An 18,200-nucleotide genomic window follows, 5' to 3' on the forward strand; every position below is an offset into this window, starting at 1 on the left:
TTTTCAGGTTATTTGTGCACCGAGAAAGCGAAGTAGAAATGTCACTAATTTCCTGTTAACCTGAAATGAACATTGACATGGCAACAACACTAACTCAACAGCAGATTACTGCTGTAGGTACAGCATAGACTCAGATTGCATTTATAAAAAATGCACAGAGTTTAACTGTAGTACTCACTTGACTATATGTCCAATTTCTGTTTAACGCCACCACAAAGCCTTGATCTAAAGGGTCATTTTTGTCGCAAAGCAAAACGTCTACTCGGTAGAAAATGTCAAGAAAGTAGCGGGATGCATCAGGGAGATTTTGGGCTACTCGTTGAAAGATGATGATATTGCCATCCATCAGTTTGTCCATGACTTCACCCAGTTGTCTATTCCGATCAGTGAGAGGACGAACTTCTGATGAGCTTACTTCTTCAAAGAGCTGGATCTGAACTCCAGAAGGAAAACCCCCTCTTTTTCGAAGTTCAGTTTCCATGTCAAGCACCTAATAATAAGATTGTATATCAATAAGATTAGTGTACGTAACCATTCAACCATATCTTCACAAGTTGCTTCCAACTCTTTTTCTGCACACTAATCAACATTTTGTTGGAATCACTATGATGGCAAAACTGCAAGTGCTAATAGGTTGCTGACTAACGTTTATTTTTCTGAATCACGCATTTATTCTGCTGTTTCAAAAGCATAAAACTGAACATACATACTTATTACTTAGTCTGATAAAAAAATTAACTCTTTTACATAAAAGTTGTTTTGTTAAGAAACCAAACCTTTTTGTGACAATCTTTGAAACTTTAAACAACACACCAGGGCATCGCACAGTTTGAGAATCACTTTGGGCTAATACATAAATAAAACACAACTAATTTTGAAATGTTGTAATCTATCCCCCATGATGCAACTTCGGAAACTTTCAAGGGCCCTCGAAAACGCTTTGCAAACCCTTTGGGGTTCTGTGGACCCCAGGTTGAAAGCTGCTGTAGTAGACAATAGTAGGCCTATAATAATATTCATTTGTTATTTTGCACTCATTGCAACAACACACAGGACACTGAAAAATAAATATGCAGCACAAAAATAGCTGGAAGTAGCAAGGACATAAATTATTTTGGCATGTCCTTAAAAGCCTTGCCTCGGTGTAGCCAGGTGCTTTATCTCCAGAGCGGTGTCAAATTACCCATCTTTTAAGCGTCATACCACTAGGCCACATAGCCGACAATGAAGCTTTGAACACAGATTGACAGAGTGACATTAAACCTTCTTTGGAGAGTTGTTGCATGTGAGTTGTTTGCTTAGTTTCCTCAAAGTACGTTGCTCAAGCAGATACCTCAAACGTTGTACCAGCATTGTTTAACCTTGCCATTTCTTGGCTTACAAAGTTGAATGCTTAACTGACTGCACTATTGAAGCAGAAATTTGATCACACAGTAGGTCTTCATTTTAAAATTTAGCAAGCTTATTTAGGAGAGTTCATCAAGCCAACTTCAAAAACCTGATTTCTTTGTCGTTGAATAAGAAAGTGTGAGATCACAATTAAAAATTTGTGATACAGTGTTTTTATTTATTTTTTGTCAAAACCACTACATTAATTCAAAACTTTGTTAGCTTAGCTATTTATAACTGTATAATACAGTGGTCTCGAAAAATACGACATTTTTTCATTTTTTTTACTAAAAAATTTCAACCATCTGATCATTTTTTACATTGGCTCAAAGAAGGTAGCAGCAAAATTTCAAAAAAATTGGCTACTACAGTTAGAGGTGCTAAGCAGAAAATCGGTAAAAACCATTGTAATTAATTGGTGTGCAAAGTGTTTTTTTTCAAGGTGTTTTTAGGGAATGACACAGTCACAAATTTCTCTAACAGTAAACACAGGACAAAGGAAGGAAGCATGTCACGTAGAGGTAGAGTTAAAAAAGGAACTTTTTTAGTTGGCGTATCGGCACCATATATTTCAACTACTGGTTGGTGCAGTATTCAAGAATGCAATTGGGCCATCTTCTGGGCTAAATATTGAGAAGAGATTTTCAAAAAGTTTAAGCACAGTAGCCACATCGAAAGAAAGATAACTATGAACTTTCAGCAAGTACCTTCAGTGGAGGTTTATGTCGCACCAGTATGCAATTCTTGGTTGATGTCTGCAAAGAAGTATGTAGCGCTAGAGAGCTCTGTCGTCTCTGACGTCACACGTACACGTCACTAGAATTGTCCAGAAGGCTCCGCCTTGAGCGCATAACTGCACGTCTCGGGAATGCAATTCAGTAATCGGGAATTCTACTTCAGTAATCAACTTCACTATGCCGAATTCCTACCTTGGTTCATCGTTATGTAGATTTGCAGTCGTGTTGCGTTGTGTGATCGTATGTAAAACTCGCAATCCTACACTAGTACCTTCTTAAAGAAGTTTAGCTCATGATTTAAAATCAATCAGTCGTTTGCTATGTGGAATTTGGTCTTTTGTAGAGTTCTACAATATGTAAAATCAGTTGTTGAGTTTTTGTTCAGTATGAAAAGTCGGTTCTTTCAGTTGAATGCACTATCTAAAATCAGAACTTAAAACCAGTATCAAGAAATCAGTCTTGGTAATTCTAAAGCAATATATCGGTTTCGTTGTTGCTACTGTTTTCTATTTTTGGCACTGCCGGGATGACGTTTGGATCAAGTTATTGTTAATAATGTAGCAGCGACAACATTTCGTATCCAGTTGTTGGTGATGGAGTTTTGATGATTCTGGTGTTTTCCTTTACTTTCTGTGTGCTGGATCGAAGATTAAAACTATAAACAATTACGTTGTGAGCAAGCATTGATCTTCTGAGTTGCGTTAGTAAACGATACAGCAACGTAATCGACCTCGTGTCCTATCATTCCTTGTCGACTTTGCCCAGGAATGTCGCCATCCCACTGATGGCTGTGTATGGGTGGATATGCTGAAAGCAGCGTCCGCTACATATTTCTGGTGACCCCGACGTGATTTGTTTTGCTAACTGTGAGCTGTAACGACGTGATCTCACTATGAATTGACTGAATGTGAACTGATCACTGGATGCACTGGATTATTCTGGATTATATCACGAATTATAACAAGCTTGCCTTTCATCGGACGTTCCTTTGACGACGACGCCGTGGGATTCAAGTTAAAGTGCCTCTGACAGGAAAATAAATTCGCTAAATTTACCTAAGATACCAAAGAGATGACACTAACAAACTTCCCTGACCAGCAAATCGTAAAAAATATCAACAGGCTACTAAGTTACACGCTTGCAAACTTTCGTTAATTTCGTCGAATCTGGCACTCATTCAACTGCGAAAATAAAAACGGCAACGCCGCTGTGACGTCACCATGGGTGAGAAGGATACATTTTTTCTCTGTGGTGACTTGGTAAGGTATGGTATGACTACTGCAAAACGTGAATGTGTGGGGCTATGCTGATCTAAAGCATGTGAAAAATGAGAATTACCCAAATAAAAAAGTCAACTTATTATTACTATCAAGTTTAGATCAAATAGGTTGAGTTTATTTTTATCAAACAGCGTCTCACTTCCGTTGAAATTGCAGTTTTTTAAAACTCCTGTAGGGCTACAATTTTGATAACTTTTTAATTGTCCTAATCTGGCTATAGCCGTTTGCAGTGTAACAACAGTATCTCACAAACAGTAGGCTACCCTTAATTTATGGTTGAGTTTATGCCTGCAACTTGCTGTTTATGTGACAGTGTTAGTGACAAAGACCGTGTGCTATCTTTTCACGCTTTCCCACAAAACAAGGTGCTGAAAAGAAACTGGTCAAAGTTTTCTTCAAGTGTTCGAAAGTGGGATGGGCCATACAAAACTAGTCGTATGTTCTCTTCACTTCACTGGAGATGATTTTGTTAACACTACTCAAGTAAAAATGAGCTTGAGTAAACTTTACATTTTGAAGAAATCTGCCATACCAATAGCATCTATAAAAGCACAGATGCAACCAATTGCTGATGATAATTCCAGCACTTCTAAACAACAACGTATGCAAAAACGTACCCTCTTGCACAGGTAAAGTAGGCTTTTACATGTATAGACTCTGTTATGTACGGTAACTTTATAACTAAGATTTTGTTAAGACCGGCACTGACAGCTTGCATTGCGCAAAGCTCAATGCTTGCAGTTTCAGCACTTTGGCAAGGTTTTCGAAAGTAGCCTACCATTTCTGTGGCTCTTTACGTTAATGGAAAATCGCCACACGGAGGTAGGCTATATACCATCGTGGTCACTTTTTCAACAATTTTCCAAGTCCAGATGGCTGTTACACCAGATTTCAATGTGCAACTGAAGGCACACTATGAGAGAGAAAGAACTTTTATTTATTTATGAATAGTGAATATGAATGATGATTCGTACGATTTCTTCCTTTTTCACTTCAAGTATATTTTAGATTTTGTAGGAACGTATCCAGTACAGTTTTATTAAACTGAAAAAAGAATAAATCTTTGAAAAAAGAAACCGCTTGTACCAACTCCGACCAAACTTTGATCCACAAATTGCATCTAGAAAGCATTTGTGTGATCCGTAACTAACGACGCCCACCCACGATGACGTAATACCACCAAAGTCGTCCCAGAGCAGTGAAATATGGACTTTCGCCTGTGGTGGCGCTGCGGAACAGGCGTTTGATATAAATTTCGCCCTAACCAGTCGAGCTTCGAGGTTAAGATTAAAAAGTTCACTAAGCATAATTCTGCGCTAGGAAATGCTTAAAAAAGTTACTATACTTGGATCCAACCTGTCAGGGGCACTTTAAGTAACATTAATTCATGATGTTTGAATACTCTTTTTACATTAACGTAGTAGTCGTAAGCCTTTTTATTTCCCTCGTCGTTGTCGTCCTTGGTCGTCGCCTTACTCGTGGCGTCTTGACAGCAGCGATGACGATGTGTTTCGCATCCGTCCGGACGACTCCCTTCAGACACTGGATTGTGGTGTTTGCAGGCACCCCAGGCCCTATGGCATGTCGTTGCCGAGGTTCTTTGAGACGGACGTATCCCTTTGGATTGAGTTAGTTGAAAGCTTTTTCAGAAATAGGGCCATTGATAATACCGACGAACGATATGACTTAGTTATACAGGCACTCAACGAGCAGCAATTGCATAGGGTCGCCGACGCCGTCGTCAACCGTTGTGACGACCCCTATGCCATGCTTAAACGAGCCCTCCTGCGCGAGTTTGGTCTCACGGAGGGAGACCGTGTGAGTGCCTTGTTCCACAAGACTTCTCTCGGAGCCGAAAGGCCATCGACTCATTTAACTAAAATAAGACAACTTTTGGGTAGTGCTGCTAGAGGAAATACATCCTTGTTGCGTGAGTTGTTTTTGGGTAAGTTACCGACTGACGTTAGGCGCATTCTAGCCGCGCATGCGGGTGATGATTTGGAGACGTTGGCGCGCCGAGCGGATGAAATAGTTAAAATTTCAAGCGGCGATGAAGCCGTTGTACAGGGTTCACGCAGTCTTTCCTCGCAGGCAGACATTAATCAATCTTTGGATAGGCGTGTCTCCGCATTGTCTGAGTCTGTACAGTCATTCGATCGCAGGATGAACTCTTCTGGTAGTGAGATTTCTGGGAGCTTCAGGACGCCTGAATGTCGGGCGTCCCCCTTTCTCGCCGCTCGGAGGCCCACGCCCTCACGTGACAATCTTCGAGGTTGCCCCTCACTCTGTTTCTATCACGATAGGTTTGGTCCTAGGGCCCGTCGCTGCGCCCCTCCTTGCAACTGGGAAGGAGCAAAAAACGTATCGGGTCCCACTTCAGCAGAGCGGGCGAAGTGGGGACCATCAACTTAAACTCCGCCGCGATGTTTCGGCTCTACGACCCGCACACGAATCTAACTTTTCTTATTGACACTGGCAGCAGCCTAAGTATACTTCCCTGTCGTTCCTTTAATCGTGCTAAACCCTCTAGTGTTCTTACCGCTGTGAACGGCTCGCTCATTCAGGTGTTCGGCAGCGTGCGCAAGCGGCTCTCACTTGGCCTACCCGTCGAATTTGAATGGACTTTTAAGCTCGCTGATCTGCCTGTACCCATAATAGGCATAGACTTTTTGTTGCATTTTGGCCTGTCCATTGACATTCCTAATAGGCGCCTGATTATGCCGAATCGTGATAACTATGCTAATCATGTGCGACACACCGCACCCTCTAGCGGACCGAAAGGCAAGGACTCCAATGTTGCCGAGCTAGGCGCCTACGCATTCTTAAACGTCGAGTTCCCGAAGGTTTTTGCTCTGGAAAATTATCATCGTCCGTCGAAACATGAAACGTGTCATCATATCCTCACTTCTGGTCTTCCCACAGCGTCGCGTGTGCGCAGGCTATCGCTCGAAAAGTTAATACATCTGCGCGAGGAGATACAGCACCTCTTGGATCTGGGTGTCATTCGCCCTTCCAATTCTCCCTGGGCCTCCCCTGTTCACATGGTCCCAAAAGGGGACACAGGTCGCTACCGCATCACGGGGGACTATAGAAATCTCAACCGTCAGACCCGGCGCGACACTTATCCGCTACCCTTCTTGCATGACTTCGTCGACGCGTTGCATGGCTCTACCATCTTCTCTAGTCTGGATTTGTTCAAGCCTTACCATCAAATCCGTGTCGCCGAACGAGACATTCCAAAAACGGCCATCGTTACGCCTATTGGCGGCTTCGAATTTTGTAAATTAAGCATGGGTCTGTGTAATGCAAGCCAAACGTTTCAACGCTTCATGAACGAGGTCTTGCGTGGATTAAACTTCGTGTTTTGCTATGTCGATGATGTGTTAATCTTCTCCAAAAATAAAGAAGAACATGTGATCCACCTGAGGGCAGTTTTTCGACGCTTGACTCATTACGGCTCATTCTCAATAAGGAAAAATGTGTGTTTGGTGTTCCGAAGGTAAAATTCTTAGGTCATGAGGTCGACTCTGAAGGCATTCAACCCCTTTCTGGCAAGGTGGAAGCAATCCAGAAGTTTCAGCGCCCACTACAGGCAGGGCAGCTCAGGAGGTATCTTGGCATGGTGAACTTCTACCGTAAATTCATTCCGGACTGTGCACGGCTCTTGCAGCCGCTACACAGCATCTTAACTCCTAAGCTATCCGGTCAGAAACCGATACCTTGGACCGATGATGCAATCTCAGCCTTCGACGGGTCGAAGGAAGGCTTAAAGAGCATTTCACTGTTAGCGTATCCAGCCCCCGGCGCCGCGACCTCTCTCGTCGTAGATGCATCTTCCACTGCTGTCGGTGCCGTGGTCCAACAGGAAATCGATGGTAAACATAAGCCCATTACTTTCTTTTCCAAATGTCTGGATAATACTCAGAGACGCTATTCTACATTCGACCGTGAGTTGTTGGCAATATACCTCGCCTTAAGGCACTTTAGGTACTTCCTGGAAGGTCGTAAGTTCGCCATATTCACGGATCACAAACCTCTCATCACTGCCTTCAAGGGTACGCTTGCCCATGCTACAGGTAGGCAGTCTCGACATTTCTCTTATATCTCGGAATTCACGTCTGATCTACAGTACATAAAGGGTGAAGATAACGTCGTAGCTGACTGCTTAAGTCGCCCACAGATAAATGCCATCTTCGAGGACCTTCCGGGTATTGACTTACTCAAACTACCCATCGAGCAGGAGGACGACCATTCAGTGGCTGAATTCTGTAGATCCGAACACTCCTTGAAGTTAGAAAGGAAAACTCTACCCGACCACGGGGTCTCCTTAATTTGTGACATCAGTACCGGGAGGTATCGACCTCTAGTGCCCATATAGGTCCCTCGTGTTTCAAACGTTGCACAACTTGGCTCATCCGGGAATTAGAGCAACCCGTAATCTTGTAGCCGCACGGTTCGTCTGGCCGAAAATGAGGTCCGATTTACGGCAATGGTGTAGGGCAGGGCTTCCCGATTGGGGGTACTCGCACCCCCTGGGGGTGCGAGTAGCTGTTGCTGGGGGTGCGAGAATCCACCGAGGAAGAAGAGCTATACTGTATATAGAGATGGATTTTGTTTAACGAGGGAGGTGATGATTATCTCTCAGAGCATTCTATGTTGGCCTATATAGTACAGCACAATGCACAACAACAAGAAAATTCCACCCGACAAGTTGCTGATAACAAAAATTTTCCTATTCGATAGGCATATAAAGGCCGGTGAGCTGCTTTTCTGCATTGTTTTCGTACGCATTTTGAATTTTTTCTCAGAACCACTCCGCTTCAAACAGGGGGTGCGAGATTGGCTTCGTCAATCCCATACGGTGTGGGGTGATAAACGAATGGGGAAGCCCTGGTGTAGGGCGTGCTTGCCCTGTCAGCAGACCAAAATAGGACGCCATAACGTTGCCCCACTACAACACTTTAATGCTCCTGATGCTCGTTTCTCACATGTACACGTCGATCTGGTAGGACCCCTTCCGAATTCAGGTGGATACTGTTACATCTTAACCGTCATCGATAGATTTGCTTGCTGGCCGGAAGCCATACCCCTGGCAGAGATCAGCGCGAAGGTCTGTGCCGACGCATTCATACTACATTGGGTCTCCAGGTTCGGAGCCCCTTGCGTAATATCATCGGATCGCGGTAGGCAATTCACCTCTGTCCTTTGGCACGAGATGGCCACATTCTTGGGAAGTAAAATTGTGCACACCACGGCATACCACCCTGCGTCCAACGGTATCAATGAACACTTCAACCGGAGTCTAAAAGTCTCTTTAAAAACTCAGCACAACCCCGCTGCCTGGTGTAGTAATCTGGGTCTCGTTATGTTGGGACTGCGTTCTGCGCTGAAGGAAGACCTATCCTGTTCCGCCGCGTAAATGACTATGGGCACTTCACTAAGGCTTCCCGGCGAATTCTTCGATGCTCGTGATGGGGAGGACGTTCAACACTCACTGTATGCTCAGAACCTGTCATACTTCATGCAAACACTTTGCTACACTCGCCCTAGGCATCCCAACAAGCGAGCCACCTTTCTAGACGACGCCCTGCTATCATGTACGCATGCGTTCGTCCGAATGGACAGAGTGTTGAGCAGCCTGCAACGGTCATATCAAGGACCGTATCTCATCCTCAACCGCAGTGATAAGTATTTCACCCTGAGCATCAAGGGCAGGGCTGATACAGTATCGATCGACAGACTTAAAGCCGCGTTGCTTCACCCCATAGTAGGAATAGAAAACTCGGAGGCGCTCTCGCCTCAGACTGGACCTAGCCCCACCGTAGAACATGAATATGTGCAATGCTCCGGGACTCCGCTTGTGGACGTTGGCGAGCGCCATTGCAGTTCCGTCGTCTCCCGTGCCGGTAGGAACATCGTTGCACCCACATACTTGAAAGACTACGATTTATCTTAACCATTTGTTCGTCCTGGGCATGACGTAAAACTGCATCCATTCATCCCATCTATCTTTCAGTTCCCATGTTTGCAGGTTGTCGTGAGGCTAGGTACTTCAAGCCTCGTCACTTCTCCTGGTTGTCTGCTGACACTACAGTCCTGGGCTGGTTTCATTTAAACGTTTGTCCATTTTCTCACCTTCCCCGTTTGGTTAGAATACCCATCCTGCTGTCATGACGCTTTGCTCTCGCGTCGCGGTGTGTGGCAGTTTGTGCGACTGCTTCGCACGGCCGTTGTCCGGACTGTCCCTCCGTGTCGTAGAGAGAGTGCGCTCTGTGCCCTCTGACGTGCTTCATCAATTTTCACAACTTAGTCGTCGTACACTGCATATTAACATTATCTGCATCGTCAGTGTTCACCTGTGATTGATTAGTGATAACCGTAGTGATTAGATTGTGTTTGTCATTGTAACTCTTCACCTTTTTTTGTGTTAATTAGAAATCATCGAAGCCGGAGGTCCGCCGCACGAGACCTCTGCTTCAACCAATCGAGAGCCGACCAGCCGCTCCCCGGAATCAGAGGAACTGTTAGCGCTCGCGCCGTGCGGAGGGGATCCGACCCCGTCTTGTTGTTCACCGTGTGTCTATGTTATAATACGCATTCTGTGCCTCGCCTGTTTCATTTCATGCTGCAAACATCTCATCAGAAGTCAAACGGCCACCCCGTTTTCCTTCTTGCGGGGGTGTCTGTAGCGCTAGAGAGCTCTGTCGTCTCTGACGTCACTAGAATTGTCCAGAAGGCTCCGCCTTGAGCGCATAACTGCACGTCTCGGGAATGCAATTCAGTAATCAACTTCACTATGCCGAATTCCTACCTTGGTTCATCGTTATGTAGATTTGCAGTCGTGTTGCGTTGTGTGATCGTATGTAAAACTCGCAATCCTACACTAGTACCTTCTTAAAGAAGTTTAGCTCATGATTTAAAATCAATCAGTCGTTTGCTATGTGGAATTTGGTCTTTTGTAGAGTTCTACAATATGTAAAATCAGTTGTTGAGTTTTTGTTCAATATGAAAAGTCGGTTCTTTCAGTTGAATGCACTATCTAAAATCAGAACTTAAAACCAGTATCAAGAAATCAGTCTTGGTAATTCTAAAGCAATATATCGGTTTCGTTGTTGCTACTGTTTTCTATTTTTGGCACTGCCGGGATGACGTTTGGATCAAGTTATTGTTAATAATGTAGCAGCGACAACATTTCGTATCCAGTTGTTGGTGATGGAGTTTTGATGATTCTGGTGTTTTCCTTTACTTTCTGTGTGCTGGATCGAAGATTAAAACTATAAACAATTACGTTGTGAGCAAGCATTGATCTTCTGAGTTGAGTTAGTAAACAATACAGCAACGTAATCAACCTCGTGTCCTATCATTCCTTGTCGACTTTGCCCAGGAATGTCGCCATCCCACTGATGGCTGTGTATGGGTGGATATGCTGAAAGCAGCGTCCGCTACAAAGTACTTGCACACACAACAACCAAAAGAAGATTAGCGAGAATTGAAAGAACTGGTCATCCACTTCCTTGGTGGAATGCCTGAGCAGGATGCTTTGGCTATCATAAATCCGGAGCTTTCCACAGAGCATCATAGATGAGCAAGTACGTTTATTCTTTCAATCTCGCTTTTTCCTGACTACGTAGTGACTATGTAAAGATGACAGCAAAGCAGAAAAAGGCTTAAACCTTCCGAAGTTATTCTGCTCACAGTGTTGAGAGAAGTTGTGGCATTGCTGAGAGAAGTTGTGGCATTTGCAATTTTTAATGATGGCATTGCTGAAGAGAGGAAGCAAAAATAATCAGGAATCTTAAAAAGCCTGGAAAGAGTAGTCATTCTGTGAAAGCCAACAAAAAGATGGAAAAAGTGGAAGCAAGTGAGATAGAAGACTTGTATCAGTAAAGTTTCTTTGACTTTTCTAAGACTTCTTTGAAGCTCTCAATTTGTCAACAGATTTTTGTCATTGCCACCACTACAATGGCTGTCAAATGATAATTAGACTGCAGGAAAAAAGAAAATGGCATGATTACGAGTACTTAACAACAAAGCTGAGAGAAGAGTAGCCGTAATTGAGAAGTGCATCCATCTTCTGAAAACGGATAAAGAATAAAAATAAAGATGACATTCTTTGAATACAAGAAATTGTGTGAAACAGCTAATTAGCTACATTGTGCTTTAAGTGAAAACTTGAATGGTCATGTGGCGCCTCTAAACACTAGTTTTAAGCAGTAAAATATTTTAGAAAATGTAACAAAAAAGTAGGGTTGTCGTAACAAATTTCTAAAAAAAAACTCGGGACCACCCTACTGTGTGGACTTGAAATTTTGTTTAAAAGAATACTTGGGCAATTGGGCAATGGGCATGGCAAACAAAAAAATTCAAAAGTAAGGTTGAAGATAACCCTATTTTATTTGTTTGCTATACAATGTAGAACAAAACTTTTAAGGTTCATATATTAAATTCAACAAAGAGCAGGGTTGGCCAAGGAAGTTCCCCCACTTTAGTTTTACCCGGGTAAAACCCTGGGGGAAACTGGGAAAAACTTGGGTTGTTAAAATTTGCAAATGTGAATGAAATAATGATAACTCCTCATAATTAATGTTTATTCCCATCATTTATTATTTTGAATGAACCTATAAGATTTCTTGTGCTCATCCTACAAAAAAAGAAAAATACTGTGATTTACTAATATCTAATAATAGATTTTTATGTTATCAAGTCAGATGCTCCCCTGTGCCTAACATGCAGTCAGCGAACAAAATTGTAAACAGTAAACAACAAAAGCCAAAGAAAGAAAAGATTAAGAGCTGGTATAATCTCAGTCATTGATTAACAGTCTTCATTGTCCACATTGAACATATCTCACTTCATCTGGGGTTTCAGATTCTTTCCATCCAAAGTGTCTATAAACATGCACTAATTTGGCAACCTTCTCATTGCCCAGTCAATTTCTTTGCTTTGTGTGGTTTAAAGCCATGCTACTGAACAAGCGTTCTATTTCAGCACTGGGTGGTGGGCATGATGATATTGCCATCATCAATGAACTTCTTTACTGGCTCATTGTTTGCAACTTTTCTTATGTATGGCCAATATTTAAGTAGTGACAATTTTTTCATAGATTTGATAAAAGAGATGTTTGGAAAAATAGATGTATCCTTAGTTTCATATCCTGCCAGTACGAGAATCAAATTGTCATCTTTTTCAAAAACAAATTTGTGTGCAGTTTCTTGCTCATCTGCAGACAAAGTCATATATTTTTGAAATTGATCAACATTGTCTCCTTCATTTTGCTTCTCACTTTTTTCCTTCCATGAGAGTAGCACACTAGACATCGTTTTTGAGGCTTTTCTTTTTTTTTCTGTGGGAGGAAGCGTTTTAGGAAAGTGCTTACCACTGAGGGACTTGGACTGGGAAGGCTATGTGGACGACCTCTACTGCTTTCTGGCAAAGTGCTGGAAGATATCAGTTGGTTTGCAAGCTGCAATTTAAACTGAAGCAATTCGTCACAACAGCACAACACTGACTGGTGTGGTCTTTGAGCTGGAGGTAGACCATCTGCATTCAATAAGAAATTACTATTGGTAGTTTGGTACTGCCAGCAGATAGTGAGTCAGTACGCACTGAGAAACTGTCAAAAGAAAAACCTGAAATATCACTTTGTGATGATCTGGAGCTTTGTCCATTTCATCTAAGTATTGATGCAATTCAGATGGAAAATGTCATGAGATAACAGCTAAACAGCTGGCTAGTCATCATATTCCGTAAGAAACTCCACAAACAACACATTTACAGGGTTCCCACACATTTTTTATAAACAAATTCCCTACTTTTTCAATACTAAATTTTAAAAATTCCCTACCTAATTTCGATCTAAATTGCGCATTAACAGTGCTAAATCAATGAAAATTTCTGTGCTGTATTATTTCTAAACACGACCATGCATAGCATAGGTTTAAAATTGTATATCCGAACTCTATTACATCCGAATCAGTATGAAAAAATAATAATGTCAGAAGATTCCTGTTTGAACAAAAAACTGCTTTGTTTTTTTCAAAAGACCCAAACTGAAACCAGTCGGGATAAACTGTCACATTTATACTGAAATTACAATTCAAAGCTTCATTAAATAGGACGTGGCAACCTGCCATAAGCCAAACCAAAACAATTAAAATTCACACTACTAGCAAAAATGAAATAAGTAAACAGCTACTGAACACTGAATCACAAAATCATTTAAAGGCCTACTAAATGAAAATTTCAAACCGGAATTAAGCATTAAAATGTGTAAACTGAACATTCAAGAAAAATTACTGAAAAAAAAAGTTTTTAATGGCGCTGGCAAGGCCCAAAGTCCAATGTTTCATTTATTTTCATATTTTTAAAAATAACCAAAAAGTGCAAACACTGCTCGAGAATACGTCACAAAAGACAGCAATAACAAAAGCGACGTTACCACATCTGATGCTTTGAGCAAACTGTCTGATGTTTTGATGTTGAAATCTGATGTTTTGATGTACATAGATACATAGCCTACAGTCAAATCGCCCGCAGTAACAATTATTGCGAGATCAGCTGATTGCTAGTCTCTAGTGACGCAGACTGTACAGTCGCACGCTTCGTTGCTCAAGCCCAATCTCGTTTTGAAAGCTCTGACAAAAGCACGCAAAATTTTATTGAAAATCATTTTATGGTAGCATGTTAAACAGAAAGAACGTGGAAAATCGCAAAGTCAGGTTTTTCCTTCAGTATCCCTGCGCCAAAATTATTATTTTTAACAGCGGATTCCCAAGTCCAGATAAATGGTTATGTAATATGTAGGCTATAGGTCTACGTGTATGCAAAAACAAATTACCGAACACCTCTTTTTTAAAATCCCTGGAAAAATTTGCAGATCTATCTTTTGATTCTAAGTTGTGGCTTGAATTTTCTGGAAAAAAGTTTCACACTTTTTGGCTTAGCTGAACGTTAGAGCAGAATATTCACCATTATATGGCTTAACAGTAACCGCACTCCTGCCGTTAATCTCCATGTAGGCTATACGTGTGTGTCAATGTTTTCAACGTTGATAAAATACCGTTCCAGCGTAAGTAACATTGAAACTGCCTTGAAACCAGCATTGACAAACATCAGGCCAAGGCTAGGCTTGCTTTGTAGCAGAAAACAGTCGCACCCATCAGTCCATCACACTGAACAAATGTGTTTACTTTTTGATTTTGTTTCCAGCAGGCTACAAGTAGTAGGCCTCGATTACGGATAGCTTGTTGTTAGTTTTCGTTTAAATTAAGCCTTTCAATAAATCCTATCAAAAACGTTTATTTTGCATTGTTTATCCTTTTAACTGTAAAGAGTCGCGGAAAATTTTAGAAGATTAAAAGGGGTCCCGAGCAAAAAAGTTTGGGAAGCCCTGAACTAGCCTACATGTAGTTGGGTTAGTTCTCCTACCATCTGACCACATAGTCAATGAACATCAGCTATTAACCTAGGCCTAGCTTACCAGCACTCCACATCTGAACAACGGCAGGCACTTCTGTAATTGTGATCAATTAAATCAGTAAAACCATGCTGGATGGATTGACCTTAGAACCCAAACACAAACTCAGAAAAACCGCTCGGTGCAGCAGTGATTTATTTTAACAGCTGATCCAGCTGACAAGGACGGTATTGTATCCGGTTTAATCCAGTCCATATCGCATGATTTTTTTATCTACAATATAGTCATCAAGGTTTTCCATACTTTTTCAATACCATGAGGAGGTTTTACGTAATTCCCGACCTTTTCCTGGTGTGGAAAACGGGTTTTCAAATTCCCTACTTTTTCTCTACTTTGGAAAAACCTCCCAGAAAAACCCTGACAAAGAGGAATACCTATTTTTAAATACTTATTCCGATCTGATTTCCCCTTTTCTTAATTTATTTCAAAAAATGACAGCTGCAGTTTACTTTAATGGGAATTTTTCTGGTCACATTAATTGTTTTTATGCAGTATTAAACTATTCATTCCATTTACAATCCCTCTATATTCCCACTTGTCTTGTTTGAAACATGGTACTGAAAAGAACCATTACGCTTGAGTGAAACACAAAAATGGTTTTAAACATAACTTTGATATACTGTTCAAATAGCACAATTAGAAAAACTTGAATTTTTTTGTTTTCAAGCTAAAATATTCATTAACACATAGATTCACTTAAGCTTACCTAGAACTTGCCTAATATTAAAAAAATCAATAGATGTTTATTTTTGAACAGTTTTTCAAAAATTGTTTTTCAGTCAATTGGATGAACTCTATGAGCACGCCAAACTTAAAAACCAAATTTCATGAAATATTCAGCTTTAGATCACAGGACATGAAACAACCTAACTGGAAAATCGAATTCAAATTCATTCTTTTAATGTTTACATTGAACAATTTCTTAAACAATGATTAATTTAAATTTACAGTAAATACCAGCAAGTGCATTGTATAGCCTACAACTTTTTTGTAAAACCTCTCTATACACCTACCGTTGTGCCTTCAATCGGTACAGAGACATGACCACAGTATGCGATACTTTGAGTGTATGGATCAAACATCTTGAGAAACAGTAGGATGTCCCCTTGCTTATCGAATCCAGGCAAAGTATTTTGAGGGGAGTCTGGAGAAATACACTCCAACCAGACATGCCATGGACTTTCGTTTTCAGCAACATCAATCAATGCTTTTCCTGCAGTCTGAAAAATTTCCATAATTGAATTAAAATATCTATTAAAGTATATATAATAAAATGTAAATAAAATGTATATTAGAATTATAATTTAGAAGCAAAATAATTAGACGGCCTGGTCATAATAATAATAAAATAAAGATCCCAAAATATAGATACTAAAATGAAGTTCAGCAAACGTTTCGAAAATTAAACTTTATGTCGTCATTGCTACTGAATGAAAGCAATCTCTGGTACCACTAAGTTTTTAACTAAATTGTGACTGAAATCACATGGGCAAATTAACCAGCTATTATGACAAAAGATAATGTAAATAGAAGTTAAGAATGGCAGTTTGACAACTTGAAATTTAGTATTTTCAATCAAAACAGCAGTGAACAGAATCTGCAACGAGAATGAGGCCGGCAATTCTCTCATCAAAATTTTTTATCTACGAATCTAACCCAATCATGATTGAAGTCTGGTGGTATTTGATTTCCATCTATGGTCTGCTCACTTAGCCGCAGAGATGTTTTGTTTGTCAGCTTCATTGAGCAGAAGTTGAGCATAAATGGGTAAATTGGGTATCTTAATTTCGGTTAATGGGGGTGCTCATTTGAGGGAGCACTAGAGCAGAGACCTTGGAGTAAACGTGATTGGGCTCCAATGTTTATCAACTGAGAGACAGGGTTTTCCAAGCTTTCGTTTCTCAAATACTCAAAACCCAATTTTCGAATTTTTATCCCAAATTAGAATGCTAGTTGACTATAAAGCCATGGCAAGGGAGCACATTCACACAATAGAAGCATATCTAAAGGAAGGTGTGGGGATCACAACTTCCCCTTGAGGCTTGTATAACATCACAATAAATACGCTTAGCATTCCATATTGATAAATTAACCCATCAATGCCCAATGTTCCTGTAAGGGAACAAGATTTTGACAAAGATTTTCGGCAAGAAAATAAAATATATTTGAATGTTTTTTTGATTACATGTCAGTAGAGTAAGGTTGAAACTATAACATAGCTGCATTTACATTGCCATGAGTTGTTTATTCAACCCAATCTAAAGGTTGAAGCTCAAGGGAAAATGTGACTTTTGGGGGTTGTCTCACACTTTGTCCATTCTTTGAAAGACCAGAAATGGAAATAATACGTTTGATTTCTATTTCTAGTCTTATTTGTTGCCCTTTTTGTGCAAAAACTATAAGACATGGTATTTTTACATTCTTTTATGATGTACCCATATGGAAACATTTGGAACTCGTGATTACTAATTATGCTATATCGCATCTTCATACAGTCCACTGCGACAATCAAAACTAAATTTCTTGAAGCAACAAATGCAGCTTACAGTAGACCCTAGGCTTGTGTTGTAATAGTGAATTTGCTACTGATCTAGGTCATTTGGTTGTATGTTGTATGTGTAGGTAGTGGTTGCTTGCTTGAGTTTGAACATTGAAGAAATTTGTTTGTAATATTCAAAGACGAAACTTTATTTCAAATCTAAGGAATTAGTGATTTTCCCATGTTACAGAAAAAGGGAAGATTTGCTAGAAACTTATGTTACACAAAAGCTTGTAGGAGAGGTTGAAGCATTCCATCCGAGCCTAGAAGATAAGCAAGAACGCTCCAAACCAAACAACGCAGTAAAACAACTTGCATGCTTATTATTCACATTAGTTGATCATAAATATAAATGATGATGTTTTTTTATAAAACAATCAAAGGAAAAAAGTAGTCGAGACCAAATTTTTCCTTTGATGGGTGCCAGCAACATCTTAATAACCATACCATGGCAAAGATTGTGCTATAGTTGTGCATTAAAACCAATAGGATGGAAAAAGGCTTAAAAACGATTTATAAATTCACTATCGGACTAAGCAAGGTTTGAATACAGTAATAAAAAGTGAACTTAAAGCAAGTTCAAAGATACATTGTAAACCTATATAACTTTGTTTGGAAAACTTACATCTGACACATCCAGTAACGTTGGGCGCCAAGTACTGTTTGGTCTCTGTGAGAACAGCCATAATCGGAAGGTGTTGGTTGGATAGCCAAACGCATCTGATATGTTCTGAAGCAATTCCAAATACGACGATTGCCGTAAGGCTTTCAAGTGTCTG

General features: G+C 40.6%; 1 protein-coding gene across 1 annotated transcript in view; it reads right to left on the reverse strand.

Moving 5' to 3' along the window:
• LOC145770977 (ubiquitin carboxyl-terminal hydrolase 7-like) overlaps window positions 1-18,200 on the reverse strand; it is a 163,712-nt gene that overhangs the window by 31,993 nt on the left and 113,519 nt on the right. The window contains exons 5-7 of the mRNA XM_082582719.1: window positions 18,047-18,197; window positions 15,896-16,102; window positions 179-490 (exon numbers count right to left, since the gene is read on the reverse strand). Coding sequence (XP_082438845.1) covers window positions 179-490; window positions 15,896-16,102; window positions 18,047-18,197 — 670 coding nt within the window. The remainder of the gene's footprint in view (window positions 1-178; window positions 491-15,895; window positions 16,103-18,046; window positions 18,198-18,200) is intronic.

The sequence above is a fragment of the Aplidium turbinatum genome, chromosome 1 (assembly GCF_918807975.1).
Source record: "Aplidium turbinatum chromosome 1, kaAplTurb1.1, whole genome shotgun sequence".
Taxonomy (NCBI): domain Eukaryota; kingdom Metazoa; phylum Chordata; class Ascidiacea; order Aplousobranchia; family Polyclinidae; genus Aplidium; species Aplidium turbinatum.